Source organism: Alligator sinensis, unplaced genomic scaffold (genome assembly GCF_000455745.1).
Source record: "Alligator sinensis unplaced genomic scaffold, ASM45574v1 scaffold434_1, whole genome shotgun sequence".
NCBI lineage: Eukaryota > Metazoa > Chordata > Crocodylia > Alligatoridae > Alligator > Alligator sinensis.
This window is the reverse complement of record NW_005841994.1, coordinates 1,641,819-1,656,354: the sequence shown is the minus strand read 5'-3', so window position 1 is coordinate 1,656,354 and position 14,536 is coordinate 1,641,819. Positions and strand designations below refer to the sequence as shown.

At 44.3% G+C, this 14,536-nt stretch overlaps 1 protein-coding gene across 1 annotated transcript in view; it reads left to right on the top strand.

Annotated features, from left to right (window-relative positions):
• The window catches only part of PAX5 (paired box 5), a 279,650-nt gene that overhangs the window by 199,355 nt on the left and 65,759 nt on the right, over nt 1-14,536 (top strand). Inside the window, 1 exon segment of the mRNA XM_006021451.1 lies at nt 9,554-9,655. Within this exon segment, the coding sequence (XP_006021513.1) occupies nt 9,554-9,655 (102 nt within the window).

Below are 14,536 nucleotides of genomic sequence, written 5' to 3'. Positions count from 1 at the left end.
AGAATGCCCTTGGATTTAATGGACTGGCCTGGCAGACAGGAGGCTCAGGTCCCACCTCTCCTGCAGGTAGCTTGCGTGATTCTAAGGGGCATATTTTTAAAGACATTTAGGCCTCTACATACATCTCTGGGCACCTAAATATCTTTAAAAACTCTGATACAGATCCCCCAAGGTGTTTTGGAATGGGAGTTAGGCATCTATGTATCTTTGCAAATCAGGGGCACTAGGCATCAGCTGGCATGCTGTAAAAGGTATTTTCCTCAGTTACCCTGGCTACTTGAACTGTAAACTTTTTGGGGCAGGGAATTTTTCTTACTATATATGTTTGTAAATGCCTGGCACAATGACAAGTAGCTTCTCTGTCATCAGTGCAAACCAGGATATGGGAAAGCACTTATTCAGGATGTGTCTGAAACCTGACAGAGGGAGTTAGGTGGGGTTGAATCCCCTGGGACCTGTTTCTTTATTCTCTTCTGTATCAACGGAATTAGGTATTTTATTTAGAAATGGACTGCAGGTGTCCAGTTGAGGAGGAAAAGCAGATACTTATTCTGTCTCGTTTTGGGGGAAAATCAATAGAGAACTGGATGGCACAGTATTTAGTATTAGAAGCTAGATGTATACATTCAACCTAAAGACCACTGATTTTAAGAACCTGAAAACCAACATGATTTTAAGAGGCACTGAGTACCTGTAGCTCCCATTGACCCCAGCAGGACCACCACCCAGTTGACCCATCCACCTTATCCAGGTAGTTAAATCCTATGCTGATGGTGAGGCGCTGCAGAAAAATCTCTTAAAGCCCAGTGATTGGGGAAAAAATGGCAGATGAACTTCTGCGTTGACAAGTTCAAGGTAATGCACATGGGAAAAATAATCTTAACTATACTTACACAATGCTGGGGATGTGAACTAGCTGTTATGACTCAGGAAGAAGACCTTGGAGTTACTGTAAACTGTTCTCTAAAATATAAACTCAGTGTGAAACAGTGATCAGAAAAGCCAATAAAATGTTGGGCATCATTAAGAAGGAATGGAAAATGAAACAGAAAACATCATCATGCCACTATATAAATCCATGTTGTGTCCACATGTTGAATTCCATGTGCAGGAAGTCTTTTTTGGAAGGACTCTGGAAGTGCATATTTAACTTCTAAAACTTGTTGCCACAGGAGGTTGTAGAGGCAGATAGTATAACCAGGTTCAAAAAATGGAGGACTGGTCCTTTAATAGGCATTAAATACAACAGGCAGGGATGAAGCCTCTGACACCCCTAAAATAATAGTAGTGCAAGTCAGGAAGGGGGATGGACCACTCTAGGTATACATTATTCTCACACCCTCTGCTTATAGTGTCTACTACTGACAGTCTCAGAGACAGGATACTGTATGAGATGAACCATTGATCTGACCCAGTATGGCACTTATGTTCTTATGCTTTTGGTGGAACCGCGTGAACAGCTGGGCTGCCAGAGCACAAACTGCACCCTGGGAAGGCACCTGTTGCTTAGTGTACTGCAGCAGGCAGCAGAAGGCAGCAGTGGAGCAAAGCTGTTGGCAGAAAGGCGGGCGGGATAGTCACTGGGGACTTGTGGGTGCAGACTCTACTGAAGTCAACTTTGTAGCATGCCTGTGAAGCCAAAGGGGCTGTGCTAGACATCTCGGGATGAAATCTGCCCTAATAAATGGGCCAAATGGGAAAGACACTCCAGATTACCGTATTAGAGGTATTTTCTTCTGCTGCAAACACCTAATTGTTCTCTATGTACAAAACGAATCACAAAGCAGCTTTTGGAGGAACTTGCTCTCTTATTTTGTTCTAGGGCTCCATTGTGGAGACCCTTTGCACCTAACACTTCTTTGTTAGAGTGTTTTATTAGAAAATTTACTTTATTTCAGCAGTCATCATAGACCCTCCATATTACAGATAGATAGGTTTACTTACAGTCCCTTTTTGCTTTTACCGTCTTACTCCAAATGTTCAGTGTCCTCAAGCCATAAAGGAATCTGATACACCTAAAGGGTGTTGGGGGCAGGACATGTTTTAATGCAATTTTCACATTTCACTTGCTCATTTTAACCAGCTTCAATGCTACCTTGTTCTATTGTATATTGTTTCCTGACAGACCTATGCTAAAAATAAAGCAGACCCTTTAAAATATGAAAATATGAAACAGGGTCAGAGAAAACACAAGGTGATGGTAGACTTTTTCCTTTGAGATTGCACAAGGTGGTATTTTATGAATCCTCATTATTTATTTTTTTCTAATTTTATGCCTTGTTTATTTCAAATCTTGTTTTGGTCACAAGTGAAACTCTGGTTGGAGGTCTCATCGTAAACCTTAGCAGATGTTTGTCAACTTGACAGGAGCATCAATTTTTTCCTGACTGACAGCCTGCTAAAATAAATGTTGAGAAGGAAGTAGCAAGGGGGTGTTGATGGGATGTGAAACACATGGCATCCTCTCAAATCAGTCCCTCCCCCTTCCTTGCTTTTCTACAGAGCGTGTATAGTACCCACAAATTCACACCACTGTACATCTCCTGAACCCATGGAGGATTAATTGATGCATATGGGTTGTCTGGTATTGAGAGCTAATCCTTCAAGAAAGTCAGGTGAAGGCTTGTAGGAAGTGTTGGTCAGAAATAAACTATTCTTCAGTTTAAACAAATGCTCCCCTTCCTGGGGGGGTTGTGGTTTTACCAGTATGAACTGTGTGCAGTATCTCTATCTCACCTCTGTATCACTTAGACCTTCAGAAGAGATAGTCAGTCAACACATTAGCAACATGGCAGGCAGTTACTAACAGCACATGCCTAGCTGGAAGGTCATTTCTGATTGGTGGGTTGATTTAAAGCCTAACCTTGCAGAGGGCTCGAAGGCACGATGCACGTCTGAATGGAATAATACATTATCATTACTGTGATAACATGTTATCTGGAGGGATTCTTGCGTTTTTGGTACCAATAGAGGCATCAAAACAAATGCCAAGCAATAGGAAACCTTTCTGTTTTGGATAAAATCCTTGTTAGTATGTAGTTTAATGCCGGGGGAGGATCGCAGATCCAGCAGATGTAGCTAGATCCCCCAAAAGCTGGGTGAATCCAGTATCTACAAGAAACTTACAGGTCACAATATATGAGGCAAGTTGTGTGGGAAGTAGGGAAACCTATTAATCAAAGAAAGGGGAAAGTTTTGATCCGAAATAATGATTTACTGTCTGAAATTATTTATTAGGCTGCATGGTGTCATTAAAAACTGCAGGAGAAATTAATTATTTAGACCCTTAAATACTTTTTGGAGTGTGCCGGTACAATAAACATTCTGTAAGGAAATGGCTCGGTGTATCTGATAGAGTTGTAATAGAGTACAGAAGACAATGGAACTTAAGTTAAAAGGCGGCTGCAAATATAGCTCTTCAGTAGCCACTGTGGGTGTTACTAGATACAGATTCTTTTTATGTCATAGGATATTTACCTTGAGATCTCTGACTCAAGTCATGTGATTAGAGTACACTAAATAACTGATTTTTCATTCCTTGGGCAGCTCCAAAAAAAAAAAAAATTAAGTTTAATTTCAGGTTGATTATGAATGAAAAATATTCAGCAAATTGGAAAGAAAAAACGGTTTGGGGTTCTCACCCCAAAAGCAAATGTTTCATTTGAGTTTTGAGCTTTCCAAGATATTTTAATTCCCATTGAAATTTAAAACCAAAACATTATTGCAAATCTAAAATAACAAATATTTCATTTTGAATGTCAGGACAAAACATTTAGATTTTTTAAAACTTTTTTGTGGTTACTTGCTGGCTGAAACTTCTTTACCAAACTATGAAGGAACCCATAAGAAGTTGTAATTGATCCAAATCAGTGAAAAAATATTTTCCCCCCAAATTTCTCCAAGATGTGACTGGATCCTGGGCATAAACCTTCAGTTTTTGGTGGGACTTCAGAATCTTGTTTCTGTCTCCTCAATGTTATCATGTCAGATCTGAGCAAGATCTGGTCTGCTTCAGTCTGCTGAGCAAGATCCAGTCTGCTACCTTAGAGGAGTTTTAAGGAAAATTCAAGGAGGTGCTGGAAATGCTTTTGGTAATGGTAGGCACATCTACACATGTGCCCAACTGTGCAGTAACAACTGTACAGTCATTTAGTATTTGCTAAAGCAAGTACTAAGTGACTGCATGGTAACTGCCATTACTGTGCAGGCCTGGTGGTGCACAGGTCATTTCCAACCCTACAGCGCAAAGTACCTCACTGCTACTGTGCAGTAGTGTCGGCATCAAGGTTCATGCCCATCATTGCTATGTCACCATAGCTCATCCCTATGGTGACGTAGCGTCTAGTGTAGAAATGCCAGGTAGGTAGGTGGCTTTTCTCCCTTTAGGGGGTTATCTGGATACAGAAACAATCAGGTAAAGTGTCTGCCCGTTGCTTGCAGTGGTTCAAATATGCATTTTGCTTGGAGATACTCTCCAAGAAACAGTAAGGTCAGCCACTCTGCTATACTTGCAGGAAGAGCAAGTATATGTTCTCTCTGTGCACTAAGCAGCACTTCAGTCAGTGGGTGTGTCCAGATGAGCGTGCACGTGCATTTCCCTGGGGAACAATACTCCATATTTGTGCTGCTGCTGCTTGTCCCCAGGGAATGTCCCTGCACGCGCACTCTGGTGCAGGGCAAATTGCGCTGTGTGGGGTAGGGGATGCACCTGAGCTGGCCCCAGCAGCCTTACCGAGGTCCTGGGGACCTCCCGGGGCTGCAGCTGTGGTAGCCCAGGTTCATGGAGCCTGGCCAGCTGCCAGAGCATGGTGCCCTGTGCGCTGCTGCCCTGTGTGCCACACTGCTTTTATTTAGCATTTTTTTTTTATACTGGGATTTCCAAATATACAGTGCAGAGAAACAAATCATGTGTACAGGGTGTATTTTGCGGCACCTCAGAAGCTTTTGAGGCACTGTAAAGTGCACGTGCATGCTTTTGTGGACGTGCCTAATGGTGCATACCACTGCCACTTTAAAGCAGCAGCCTTTTAGACTTATTGGGCACATCCGTATGAGCATGCACTGTACACTCCTGGGAGGAGGGGGAGGAGGGAGGCACGTGTCCACCAGTTTTGTGTGTGGGGTGGGGTGGATGCAGGTGACCTACTGTGAGCTCAGGGTGGGCGGGAGGCTCAGTGCTCCTGCTGAGAGCCCCATACCACCATGGCAAGGTACTCCCTGCCCACCTGGCAGCAGCAGGGAGCACAACTCCCTGTTACAGTTGTTACTGCACAGTCGGGCACATGTGTAGATGTGCCCACCATTACCAAAAGCATTTCCAGCACCTCCTTGAATTTTCCTTAAAACTCCTCTAGGGTAGCAGACTGGATCTTGCTCAGCAGACTGAAACAGACCACGCTTTTGAGGTGCCACAAAATGTACCCCAGGAATGTAAGTTGGTGCAGTACAGAGCCAAATATAAACTGTGGGAAAAACCTGGTATAAAAAATAAGTGCACCAAGAAAATGGTGTGGTGCACATGGCAGCAGTGTGTACCACCTGAAACCAGAGGCTGGCTGGCCAGAGCCACGCTCCAGCTGTCGGCCAGGCTTCCTGTACCCAGATTGCCACTGCTGCAGCTTCAGGAGTCCCTCAGGACTCCAAGTAAGGCTGCTGGGGCCAGCACCTGGTCTCTTACCCGACTCAGGGCAATTTGCCCCACACCAGAACACACATACAGGGGCATTCCCTGAGGACAACTAGCAGCAGCACACACGTGTCATTGCTATTTGTCCCTGGGGAAATGAATATGTGCACACATCTGAACATACCCATTGAGGTGTTTCTTTCCCTTCTCTGTTACCTTTAAGTACATTTTCATTGTTGGGATTTTTATCTAAAGGACAATCAAAAAGCCAAAAAAGGAAACAGAGATCCAAGGGACCAAAATGGAAATCACCTTCACAAAACTGGTGAAAACACAACTCCACAGGCTCTTGACTGATGCATGGATTTTCTGGGGCCCAATGTAACCCTTGAATTGGATAGTCAGGCACAGCCTAGCCACTCTGTAAAGCTAGCTTGGGGAGTCCGGAGCTGGGCTAAAATAATATTTGGACAGCAACCAGTCAGACTCTGTGAGCAACATAGATAATCACAGTCTATGGTCTGTGGGAAGTACTAGTTAGGAGGCCAATGGGGAGGATGAGGCCATAGGAGAATGACGTGTATGCAAGGGTGACTGGACTGATCCTGTGCAGGTGGCAGCTGCAGGTGCCGGCCCTATCATACTGCCATTAGCAATGGGTGCATCATCTGGACACACCATCCCATAAGTGTGATGCACCATAGAATACTGTGATTAGCAGGAATCTGGGTTTTCTGTTCACCACAGAAAAATACTGTAAAATGTGGATTTTCTCATTTTCAGGAGAAAAACACAGATTTTCTCCTTTGAAGGAGAAACGCATGGGAAACTCTGGCAGAGTTTCAGCCTGCAAGGGGCTAGGGAGAGTGGGAGGAGTGTGATCAGGCAGGGGGTGCCACATGCATGTGTGCACACACATGCACATGGCAGCAAGGCAGCATGAGAACAGCTCCTTTAGCTCCCTGCAGGTAAGTCTGGGGGTGGGGGGGAAGATTGAGGCCCCCATAGTAAGAGAGGGAGGGAGTTGGGCAAGGCTGGGGGCACTGCCCAGCCGGGACGGTGCATGGGGCCTGGGGCTTGGGGCTGCAATACACAGCTGCAGGGCCCGTGTGGGGAGCAGGATGGAGCCGTGGGGGGCTAATTCGGGTGGGGGGGGGGGGCTGGTTCCCCGTCACTGTATGCACTCCTGGGAGGAGGGGGAGTCAGGGAGCACATGTCCCCCAGTTTTGTGTGTGGGGTGGAGGTGGATGCAGGTGACCTACTGTGAGCTCGGGGTGGGTGGGAGGCTCAATGCGCCTGCTGAGAGCCCCATACCACCATGGCAAGGTACTCCCTGCCCACCTGGCAGCAGCAGGGAGCACAAGTCCACACTGTCACCCCCTTTGTTGCCAGGTGGGCAGGGGGCACGTTACACTGGTGGAGCAAGGCTCCCAGTGGCAGAATCAAGCCTCCCCACCCTGTCCTGCCTCGCCGCGCTGGATCTGATGTGCTGGGCCACAGGGAGGGCAGCAAGGCAGAGAGTCCCAAACTGGGACTCTCCTCCGGTCATGGGCTCTGCTCCGGTCATGCCAGCCATGGGGGAGGGGGAGCTGGGCTCCACACTGCTCAGCTGCAGCAGCTGTCACCTCCCACAGGTGGCAGCTGGGGCTCAGGCACTGCTGGGGGGGCGAGGAAGGGAGATGCGAACCTGGGTCCCTAGCCTCATAGCCCTAGCAGCTGGGGGCCCCCGCCGGTAGGGCTGGGGTGGGGCGAGTGGGGAAGTGAGGAGCACCAGCAGGGATGGGTGGCCGTGGGTCCTGAGTGAGGGACACTAGCAGGGCCAGGGGGCTGTGGGTGGGGAGTGAGGGGCACCAGTGGGGCTGGGGGGCTGTGGCTTGGGAGTGAGGGGCGATGGCATGGAGCAGGGCACCAGCATATCAGGGCTGCTCAATGTCACAGAGCAGCGAGGGGGACAGCTGCAGCTGGACCTGCCTCCAGGTGAGTGAAAGGGGCAGAGGGAGCTCTTGATTTTCCATGATAAAAACCCCCAGATCAAATGCCAGTATTTATAGGTATTTAGAATATTTTTATTATAGTGATTGTTGCACTGTAGGCTTCCAAATTGCTTAAAACTGTAACTATATCAATAAAACATTGTGTTCAACAGATACCTATATATATATAGTGGCATTTCATTTTAATTACAAAAAATATGCAGATTTTGGGGTTTTAATCAGAGATTTTGCGATTTTTATCAGAAAATTTGCAGTTTTTAAACAGAGAAAACCAGGATCCCAGGTGATTAGGTACCAGAAACCTGGGCACATTCATGTTCATACAGTGAAAGAGACATGGTACTTTTACAAGTGAACTACATGTGCAGCTTTTCAATTAAATGATTTATGACATCCTCCACTACACACCTTCTTGCCTAGAAGATATGATAGGGCAGAAGTGGGGTGGTATAAGTGGCATGTTGGAGAGTAGGTGTGGGCCTGGGGACTCAGAAAGACTAAGTAAATCTGGTGGAGTCTAGAGGGAGGGTGTGTTAGTGTAACACACATGGACACAAGGGGAGCAGAAGACAGTGCAAGTCATGTGCAGCCATGTTGTTGGTGTACTAGGCTCTCAGTGACCTTTATCTTCCTCCCTCCTATATGCAATATGAATATACAGCAGTGGGACTCAGACCCATTGGCTAACATGGCTGGCATTACTCCATGGTCACAGGGAAACAGGGTGTGACATCCATGCAGGGCTTCTGTGATTTGAGATGCCTTGCTTTGGAGCAGAAAGAACACCTAATGAGAATTTGCTTCTGAGAACTGAGCCTTTTTAATGTTTTGTAAATTGGGCATCCAAGAATTCAGGCACGTAGGACTGCTCAGTACCACAGAAAATGTAGGCTCAAGCAACTTGCCCTGGTTGGACATGACATCTGTGGAAGAGCCACTAATTGAGCTCAGAACTCCAGGCTTTAATTAAAAGGCTGTCTAATCTGAGCTCTGAGCAGGGGAATTAGTGGACTATGGTCTTAAATTTTTGCAGCTAACTTTCTGAAGATGACTAGGGAACCACATATTTACAGTTCTCTGAGACATCTAGATATCTTTTTGAGAAACAGGTCAGCAGTCTCTCTTTTTTTTAGAAATGTTGAAGTAAATGCTAAACAAATAAAGGTATTGCTGCTAGTCTTGTGTTTCTCTCTTGCCTTAACATAGGAGGCATCCCTATAAACAATGGCTGGTAATGGTGTCACCCTTATATGTTACGGAAGTGCATAAGTTCCCCTGGAGAAGTACAAAATGGTGATGCAAATCCTCATGTAAAATGTCTAAGACAGCTTGATTCCCAAAACAATGTATTGAATTCAGTGCCATATCCGCATGTGCTTTTGCACTGACAGTAGTTCCATCCTACACAGCCCAAGACACTGTTGCGACCACGGCAACCGCTTTGCATCCTGTGTTATTTTCCATACAGAAAAAAAGAAAAATTCCCTGCACTGAATTTGCAGGACCTCTGCAGACAGTCCTTATGTATTTAGACATGCTAATTCCTAGGAAGAGTGCTTAGTGTTATTAAAATTGCGCTAGGTTTCCACTGCAGGACTGATCAGCTCCTAACTCTATAATACTATTTTGCCAAATCTGAGTTTCAGCGAAACATGGGAAAAAGAAGGGAACATCTGAGTTCAAATTGGTTGGCTTGCCTCTCTGCAGAGCCATGAGCCTTCTTTCTCTGTCTCTCACTTTGTCAGAGCTTTATGGCAGCTTATAAAGAAAGGAATTGTCTCTTCTCTTCCTGCCAAGCTAAAAATCCCACTTTGGTATTCACAGTACAGTGATGACAAATGCATGGCCTGTGTTCTGAGTGTTCAGGGAAATGTAAAAACATGTCTAGTTGTTGTGAATGCTCACATGGTGATTTGTTGGTCTGATTCTTCAGGTCGTGAATTGGCAAGCACAACCCTCCCAGGATACCCTCCTCACGTCCCCCCTGCCGGACAGGGCAGCTACTCTGCTCCAACGCTGACAGGAATGGTGCCTGGTGAGTTTTCAAAAAAAAAAAAAAGCATTTCAGAAGCAAAGCCAAGTGCTTTGCAATTGTTCTGCACTGATGCCAGCAAAAGACAGAATTGTACTGATGAAAGGAGAAAAGCAGGTGTAAAGCAGGCCCAACTAAATAAACAAACATCCCTCCAGTGTGAACAATAATCTCATCTTTCAGCCATCAAAGCAGGTGATTCAGACCAATTTGCTGAAAAAGGCTCCAGCCCCTCCTAGTATGGCAGTCTGCTTGCTGTATTCTTCATAAGATGCTGTCAAACTTTTCTCTCTTTCATCACATGAATAATTTTAATCAATGTCTTTGTTATGAACATGTCATATGCATTTGTGCAAATGGACTGGGGTCAGCATTTGGCCAAATCTACTTAACAAATTTTGGCATTTTGATAGCAGGGCAGTTTGGTGGGAATTCAGTGGCAGGGATATTTTGTGGTGGTTGATGGCATCTGGGTCTCACATTAGTATCAGTTTGGTGGCAGAGAGAAGCAGCTGTGGTTAGGTTGGGCATCAGCCTACTTGTGACCGAGCTGTATCATTTGGGCTCCTAAAAGGCTACAGACCCCAGGACTAGACTAGTTGTTGGGATTTGTCAGGCTGAAAATGCTCAAGTCAGTACTTTTTTAGCACTAAATCTTAACAGTTTGAGTGTCTTTGGTGAGTTATGGATTTTTTTCCTCCATGTTTTTCCTGTTCATTTCTCTTTTTGAACAATGTTTTCACATTTTTGAGAGAAGACTAGCCTTGTGGTAGAAGGGGTCAAGCACTAACTGGCAAATAGTGAGCGCCTTCAACTCCCTTGGAAGCCAATGGGAGCTGAGGATGCCAAGAATCTGACAAGGGGTGGGATTAAGCCATTATGCATGTAATGCATTTTACATTATTGCCATTATTAGCACCTTTTAACTATGAATTAATAAATGGTTAATCAATCACTTAATCTATAACCTTTGATACTATGGCAGTATCATATGTACTCCAGAAATATGGGCAGTGATAGAGCTAGCCAGATAAATATGATATTAAAGAGTATTAATTTGTATTTGCTCCTGACTTAAATATGTAAAGGCAGATTCAGATGCTGGTATAAAACAAAACTCTCTCTTTCACTTCAAAAGAACTATGCAAGTTTATACTACCCAAAGATTTTGTCCTTAGAATCCGTTACAGCTGAGTTAAGTATTAAGGATATTGCTGTTTGCTAGAAAAGTGCTCTGCAGTATTGTGAGTGCAAAGCATTAAAAAAGATCATGTGATTTAAAAATCACGAGACTTTTAAAAATAATATTTTTGAGGTTCATTGTTTTGCCTTCTGCTATTTGCACCTTTCTGGTTCTCTCTGGACATATTTTAAGCTTCTCTTCTCAGCCATAAAGATTGGAAAGCTACTTTAAAAAAAATGAACTTAAAATCCTGACAAAATCACATGACTCCAGCAGCTGAGAATTTAAGAGGAATATTAGAAGACATGCAATAAAGCACAGATAGTAATGCCAGCTCTGTCCCTAGAGCACGTCCAAATTCAGTGATCAGTTTTGAGTGTATTCAGGAACTTGTGTCCTAGTAATGCCATTAAGGAATTAGGAAAAGTTTATTCATTTTAGACATTAATTAGTTTTAGGAACTCACTGCATGAAATGGGTAATTGTTAATAATATAGGGTGCCTATACACAAGTGCGGAGGCTGCTTCGACACACTGGAATTCCATTGCATTGGAGCAGACTTGATTAATCAAATCTGCTGGAGCATGGTGATTGCCACGCTCCAGCAGCCTCCTGGGTCTCGTGTGCCAGTGTCCCCGTGCTTAAAAATGGTGGCTGGGGGTCAAGCACCCCAGCCACCATTCAATGAGCTTTAATTCAAGTGCCCCCGCTGCCATTTTAAAGTGCGTGGATGCTGATATAGGAGACATGGCAGTGCTTTAATTAAAGTGACTCTTGGACCTTCTGAGTGAGGGAACCTACATTTTTAAAGGCATTGAGGGATTTGGAGAATCCAGCAGGGGGCACTTTGAAGAGAACTGACTTTTAGAAAATGCTAAGCACCTGTGTGTTGAAAACCAGGCCCCTTTAACGTGTCCCTAGCCTGGCAAGCCAAAACTAAAAATCACAAGTCCATTTTTACAGTTCAGCTGGTGATGTTTCAAAGTGGTTCCACTATACACTCCAGGCATAGCCTTATTTTAGTAGTCCCAAATGTCTGCCAGAATACACATAAGTAGGAGGGTGGTCCATAGGTCAGTATGTTAGGTTGGGACATGGGTTCAGTTCCCTGCCCTGCCAAGGGTTTCAAGTAATTCACTTACGTGGGATTTAAAAGAGCTCCTAAGTATGTTAGACATGTAACTTCCATGGAAAGCACCTGTTCAGTTGTTTTTGAACATCCTTGTAGGTTTCTATCTATACCTTTAGATGCCAAAATACCTTTGAAAGTCTGTCTCTGTGCCTCAGTTTTTCTGTATGAAGACAATATCAGCAGCCAATGCCTCTCAAGGGGCAGAGAAGATAAATGCAGTAAAGATTAGGTACTACTGTTACATATCAATACCTAAGATAGAGAGGCATGGCAGAAGTTAAGACAGTATGGTATTTGGCAGAGTTTAGAAAGTGGAAATACAGTGCAAGTTCAGTGATGTAGGCTCATTTGAGCTGATTTTCCTGTGTAGTAGAATTTATTTTTAACTACACCTAGGCTTGTATGACCCATTAGATTGAATAACTGCACTGTTCCTCTCACTGGTTCCTTTAATAACAACCTTCTGCTCCCACAAGGTTGAAGGTCAGCTGTAATTCTTTTAGGTACTTCTCATTTAAGTGAGAATTTGCTAACTAGCATCCAAAATACCTTCTCAATCCTCACTTGTCTCTTGTCACTGGCAGGGCCAGTTTCAGAGGCATCTTTAGCATTGAGCACAGTCTTGTGCAATTTGCCTCCGGAGTAGCTGACAGATCAGCATGAATGCCATATGCACATCAGTGCTTGTGCTCTGATATGGCTGAATTATTGTCCTGAAATTTAGACAAGGGGAATGTTTCTTTTGCTAATTCTCTGGGATTCACTCCTACACCTGCCACTTCCCTGTAATAATTTTCAGAGCATATGTTAAAAATGTGTTTATTTGATAAGACCTTTAATTGTTAGCTATGAACAATTAACTAATTGTGTCAGCGAAATACTTAGAGACACAGGAGAAATATATACATGATAAGACATACATGATGTTTTGTTGCATGCTTGTCGTTGCTGACATTGCTTATGCTATTGTGAATAACCCAGTCCCCAGCTACAGAGTGTGTGCAGTATTCATCAAGGCTTCCTGGAATGTGTGTGCAGGAGGCTGGGGAAAAAAACACTCGCCACTCTCGCTTTGCATGAGTGTTAAATCTGAAAATTCATGGATAAGAATATTCATCACTGGTATTCCAAAGGGGGAAATGGGAGCTTCGTATTTTCAGCTCCTTTTTTATTTTCTACTTGCCCCAGTCTTAGCTGTCTCCCTGTTTTTCCCCTCTCTCTGATATCTTAAGCCCTATTCTGAAGCCTCATAACTTCATCAGCACTGCGTTGCAAGTAGACCTGATCTTCCTGCTCTGTGCCACCGCCCAGGAGAATATACCCTTAAAAGAGCAGACCATCTTTGCACAACAGGTGCACCAAGTCCAAGATGGGTCATGTTTACCCAGGGAAGGATGTATGTGCCCCTGGTTGGTTGAGACTAATCATCTTTTGCCTAAACCATGACTCCCCATTAGCAGGTCACCCTGGAACTGAGACAACTTACTGGCTCACCTCCTTCTATTTTTAGTGGCCATGACTGTACAAGACGGTGTGGGCCTCCATCCACTCTTGTAATGTTTGGGTCTGCACCAAGAGACCATCTTAGAAGCCCTCTGGACTCCTGCAACCCCTTTCCAACTTTGTCCTGGTTGTTATCCACAATCTCCCTAGACTTCATTGTAGAGCTGGAAGTCCAACTATCTACCACTATCTACCTTACATGGAGTATGCTGGCTCCAGGTAAGGGTGGTATCACATATTCAATTTAACATATACTAAGTGCTGTAACAATGCAAGCAGATGCATGTTCAAGCACTTCAGTAGGTGGCAGGTACCCTTGTGATGTTGCAAAGTTGTCCCCTATCTTTTAACACGCTAACTTTAATGGGAGCTCTGTTGCTTATTAAGTATGTGTTAAATTTGTGTGGTATTAAAGTGCAAACACATTCTCGGCAGTCACAAAGTAACATTTACTACAGTTTCTAAAATGCGTAGCTCAGTGATTGTCAGTCCCAGCCATGGCAGCGCACAATAATTCTGAACTGCCTCTGGTGCAGTTCTGGGGCTGGGACTGACAATCAGCTGATTGTCAGTCCCAGCTTCCAGCATCACAAACAGGAGTCTTGAAGTGGCACCCAACTTTCAATTAGATCCCAGAGGAACCTGACAAGTGAAAGGTCCAAGATCCTTCCTCCTGATATGTGTAGTTTTCCTCGTATCATTTGGAGGCTTGGTACAGCAGAGGGTCCCTGGCTGATGGATGAGGTGGGAATGTAGATTTTTCATATTATCTCTGTGGAACAGTCTGATGATAGCTGAACATGTGTTACCTAAAAAGTCATAACTTTGCCATCATACAAGCACACTTAGCATGTGTTTTGCTGATCAAAAACACAGTTGCTCATGTTTTAAGTGCATTTAATACATGCTAAGGGTAACATGCAGCATGGCCTTAGGCAACAACACTCCAATGATTTGCAGTTTTTGCAAGTACCATCCTAACATATCCCAACTTTAATAAATCAGAACATTTCAATCATTTGTGACTTGCACATGAATGTGTGACCAGGCCCTTGGAAATACTCT